The sequence below is a fragment of the Kryptolebias marmoratus genome, linkage group LG1 (genome assembly GCF_001649575.2).
Source record: "Kryptolebias marmoratus isolate JLee-2015 linkage group LG1, ASM164957v2, whole genome shotgun sequence".
NCBI lineage: Eukaryota > Metazoa > Chordata > Actinopteri > Cyprinodontiformes > Rivulidae > Kryptolebias > Kryptolebias marmoratus.
In genome coordinates this window covers 4,281,905-4,286,772 of record NC_051430.1, presented here as the reverse complement: position 1 = coordinate 4,286,772, position 4,868 = coordinate 4,281,905, and the positions used below count along the sequence as shown (strand labels likewise).

The following is a 4,868-nucleotide window of genomic DNA, read 5'->3' as shown; positions in this document are numbered from 1 at the left end:
GGGGGGGGTCCAAAGTAGATCTATCTTGTTTCCACCATATCCTCAGATCACTCAGCATAGACCTGAGGTGATCTTTAAGTATTGCTCAAAGGGATCAAACCGAGGTACATAATGTGTAAGTAGGCCTGTGAGTACCTGATAGTTCTGTGAGGTGACCGGAGGTGGTGGTGGGGGAACCTCCGGCTGACGCTGTGGGTAGCCATAATCAGTGGCAGCATGTGTTGTCTGATACCCTCCATAGGCTGCTGCAGTCGCTGCTGCAACAGCAACGGGCGCAGGTCTCGCCACGGCAACGGCAGCAGCAGTGGGTGCGTAGGCTGCTGCAACGGTGTGTGCTGCCACAGGCGCCTGGTGGACTGTGTAACTGGCCACTGTGGTGGGGTGGGTGTATGCTACCCCCGCTGCTGGCTGCTGGCTAATAACAACACAAAGGAGAAAATGTTCAAAGGTCAGCTTCCAGTCTGCCAACATTTTCTGACACTAAAATATGAGATGTTTGGGGGGGATGTTCCACTGTCATTACAAGTGTCAGATTCAGCATGTTTTCATTGGGGCTGCACCGATAACACATTTTATCAAACCGAGTACAACTAAAAGCATCTACATCTGAATACACAGTAAGAATCACTGACGCATGGTTAGGTGAGATATGATGAGTAATAAAAACAAAAACATGCAACAGTAATGTACAGCAAATATTATTATTTGTTATACATTTAATTTGTTACAAATGCAATTTCATTTCCACCTCTTTGTTGCTAAATATGTCTGTAAACACTTGTATTATTTGCTTATTTGCTATATTTTTCTACAGAAGTTACTTACAAATATTAATTCCAAAATGATTTTGAAACAGATGTAATTGACATATTTGCAGCTCTCTATGACAAACTGCTAGAATAGGAATCAGCAGGTTTTTAACTCATTTGATCGACACAGAGTGACAAGCAGGGATGTGAGTCGCTGATCCTCTTTGCCTTGTTTATAGAACCTCTAAACCAGTGGTGTCAAACTCCATTCCTCGGGGACCGCTCTCCTGCATGTCTTAGATGTGTTCTTGCTTTAAAACAGCTGGTTTAAATGGATGACTTGTTGCCGTGCTCCTGGAGAACTTGATGATCTGGTGAGGAGGTAATCAAACCATTTGAATCAGGTGTGATGGAGCAGAGAAACCTTAAACTCCCAGGATAGCGGCCCTCGAGGCCTGGAGTTTGACCCCCCTGCTCTAAACCAAATGAACAGACAGAGATCAAATAAAACAGGACTAACAACAGCATCGAGGGAACAGAAGTTGGACCGTTTGCTGATGATCTCTAGAAAAGTTTAACACGACCAACAGGGACACTCCCAAAACTGATGGAGATGCTAAAGGAAGATGGTCATTATTCTGGGTACAGAATTAACATTTACAAATCTCAAGTCTTAACATTTAATTATGATCCACCTATAGAGATTAGAAACCAGTTTAAATAAGATGGGAAAACAGAAGTCACCTCACAGTCAGTACATACAGCATATACTCATTTATTAAATGGCTTTTTCATTCATTTATAAAGGAACCTTACTAAAGGTTCAATTACAAGGTACAATTACATTTTTGATTAAATTTGTCGATATTTGACATTTTTAATATTTTTTGGTACATTATTGAAATGTTATTATTCCAACATATATTAAGCTTTATGTGAAAAATGTTGTTACATACATTAGAAAACATGAAATTTAGAAAAATTAAAATGAACCAATGGAATTTGGGTTAAAAAATAAACTGTCCAATATAGAGGAAGTGCACATCTGCTGAATTTATTTACTTGTGTTTAATATTTTATACAGTAGCCTACATTTGAATAAATACTTTGCCAGTTATTTTAAGGAAACATTCAAAAGGAAGAAAATTTCTCCTACAAGACCATTCACAATAGGGATGGACCATAGTGTACTGTTACATAATATATTGCGTACCCCTTTGCAGAATCAGCACCGTAACGTGGTAGAGGGGTCTGAGTACCCCCATGACTCTGGGGGCTATGTTGTCTGTGGCCCGTTGTAGGGTCTCCCATGGCCAACAAGCCACAGGGGAAGGGTCAGACCAAGAGCAATTCAAAAGCCTTGAAAAAACCACACTTATCAGGATACCTCGCCCAAAAGAGAGACATGGCCCACCATCTGCAAGAAGAACCACTGAGGTCGGGTCCAGTGCACCCACCAACCAGTCCCACCAACTCCTGGTGGCACAAACTAACTCCAGCGACACAGAATGTCACCTTACTGGTGGGAAAGGAGCCAGAGCTTGTGTGTGAACGAGATATAGTTGAGCTCACCTCTATCCACAGCCTGGGCTCTAGAACCTAGTTCCTGGAGGGGGGCTGGACTCTTTCCTACTCTGGAGTTGCCCAGGGAAAAAGGCATCGGGGAACTCAAGCCCCTGGCTAAGTCCCTCTGTGTAAGAGTTCTCCATGGTGAACAAGAGAGTTGCCTCTCTGCAGCTTTTAGTTGCAGAAGGGAAGGTTCTGAATGTCGTCAGGCGACAGGACGAGCGATCAGCGAGCGCCGGAGTGAGCACTGAGATTTGTGACATTTAGTGTGTTTGGATTTCATAGTTAGAATGTAGTTTTGTGTGTTTGGTGTTAAGTTTAGTCAGTTTTAGTGTATCTGAGTCAAACCAATGAGGTTATTTTAGAGCATGGAGCTTCAGCTTCTGTTTGAGGCTCGACCCCAGAGATGAAGGCCTCAGCCTAGCACCGTACTGCAGTCAGAATCAGGTAAGTAAAACAATAAAATATGTCTTATACCAACATTAAGGCAGCTAACAAGTTATACTCAACATAAAACAGTGGCTCAACTCAACGCTAATACCCAGCTAATGTGTATTTTTTCATAGACAAACGACCTGAAATTGCCAACATTAGCCAGACAGTTGAGCAGACTCTGTGATGTGCTGCTTCGTTCACCATAACGTTCAAGGGAAAGCTGTTGGTGCCACACAAAGGTTACACCATATATTGCCTCTTAAAACAATCAGAATCAAGAATCGTCAGGAACCAAATCTGAAATAAGGAATCTGAATCAAAACGATGCCCAACCCTAAGTAGCTTATTTCCTCTTCTGAATGTGACAGTTTTAGGATCCAGAAACTCCCATCTTGTGCAGATGTACTACAAGGTTCTTGGCACATACAATTTAACTACTTCATTAGTCAGTATTAGAGGGGAACAGTTCATTTTAAATTCAAAGGCCTACCATACAGATAATTTTAGTCACAGATTGCCATAAACATTTTGCTGGTGAAAAAAAAAAAAAAACAATACATGCTGAATAGAACAAATTAGGTGATTTTTGGAATATAAATAGTTGAAAACATATTTTTCTATACCTTCAGGAAAATCAAGATGCTTTAGTTGAAGTTAAAGTTTTAAATTATGCCACAAATATCTCTCAAATAGAAAGATGACCAATGGAATTCCTGGGTACTTTTTCTAAAAGTATGTGTGTGTGTGTTGGGGGGGGTTATGTCAGGTTGCAAAATTAACCAATTCAATTTTGTGACGAAAATCACTACTGATAGTAACACACCTAAATGTGTGCTGAGGATTTTGTTTGCAGAGTGATTATTGATGCATTGAGATCCATCAATAAACACATCACCGCCCTCTGATTAGTAATCCAATCATGAGGTGTGTAAAGATCCCAGCCCTTGCTGATCGGTCCTTTAGCTGGTAAACCATCTTTCAGCTCCATCAAACCGCAGACAAACAGATGGTACTGACAGGTCTGAACTGAGCTAGTGGTTTTTCACATAACTCCATCCTTTCATTACCCAGAAGCAGTTTCTTCTGTTTGTGTGGTCGAGTCCAGTTCACAGCAGGTGATGTTGAGTTTGGTGTGATATAACTCCACACAAACAACAAAGGTGCTCCTGCATCTGACCCTCCTGTCTATCAGGGAGGATTAAAAACATTTTAGACTGAACCTAACATCCTGCTGCAGCAGCAGACTGACACAAAGGCCCCCTCCCCTCCCCTCCCCCAGCTGGAACAATGGTAGCGGAGGGGGGGGGGGTCTACAGCCCGCACCAATTACAAACTGACCACACAAAACCATGAGACAGAACAAAAAGACGCGGATCTACGACCCCTCACCTGTACTGAGCAGCAGCTCCATGAGTAAATCCAAAATAGTTGCCGGTAGCCATTTTGGCATCTTCACCGAGCCGGCTGGGCACTGCGGAGGACACACAGGATGAGGCTAAGCTAACCGATGCAGAGCGCTACATTTATTAGCCTCTCTGTTGATGCTGAAAAACACTTTTTAACGGACTAATTTTCAGATAAATAGTAATAAAACTTTTAGCGATACTCACCATAGGTGAAGGAGACAACTGGGCATATAGGAATCATTGGTTTCGTATGTTTTATCGATGCCTCGATGTACACCAGCCTCTTAATATTACATGTCGCACCCGGAAACGCTACATTTGCGCATGCGCAAAACGGACTATGGGAAGGTCCAGGGTGCGGTTATTGTGAGCTATAGATGTTTGTCTCAGTTCATTACCTGCAAGAGGCTTACATCACAAGTAAAACAGTAAAATACAGAGTAAAGCTGGGGTCACTGTGCATATACTAACGAATCTAAATTATAAACCCAATTTATTCAAAAACAAAGCCAGATTATCCAATTATAATACATTCACATACAGTACATTATGAAATGCCAATTAGTAAATGTTATCTGTCTGAGAAATCCAACAGATAGCTAATCTTCAGTTCCTCACAATCCCCCATCTTGAGCATCAACAATGAGAAGGAACAACTCCCTTTAACAGGTAGAACCCTCCAACAGAACCAGGATGAGGATGAGGATCTACC

General features: G+C 41.9%; 1 protein-coding gene across 2 annotated transcripts in view; it reads right to left on the bottom strand.

The window, feature by feature from the left end:
• The window catches only part of zfr (zinc finger RNA binding protein), a 29,635-nt gene extending 25,146 nt beyond the window's left edge, over window positions 1-4,489 (bottom strand). For both annotated transcript variants that reach the window (XR_005233471.1, XM_037976831.1), the window contains exons 1-3: window positions 4,361-4,489; window positions 4,140-4,221; window positions 136-415 (exon numbers count right to left, since the gene is read on the bottom strand). Coding sequence is in view for 1 of the 2 variants with exons in the window: in XM_037976831.1 (XP_037832759.1) it covers window positions 136-415; window positions 4,140-4,221; window positions 4,361-4,397 (399 nt within the window). In the remaining variant the exon portion in view is untranslated. The remainder of the gene's footprint in view (window positions 1-135; window positions 416-4,139; window positions 4,222-4,360) is intronic.
• Window positions 4,490-4,868: the final 379 nt, after the last annotated feature.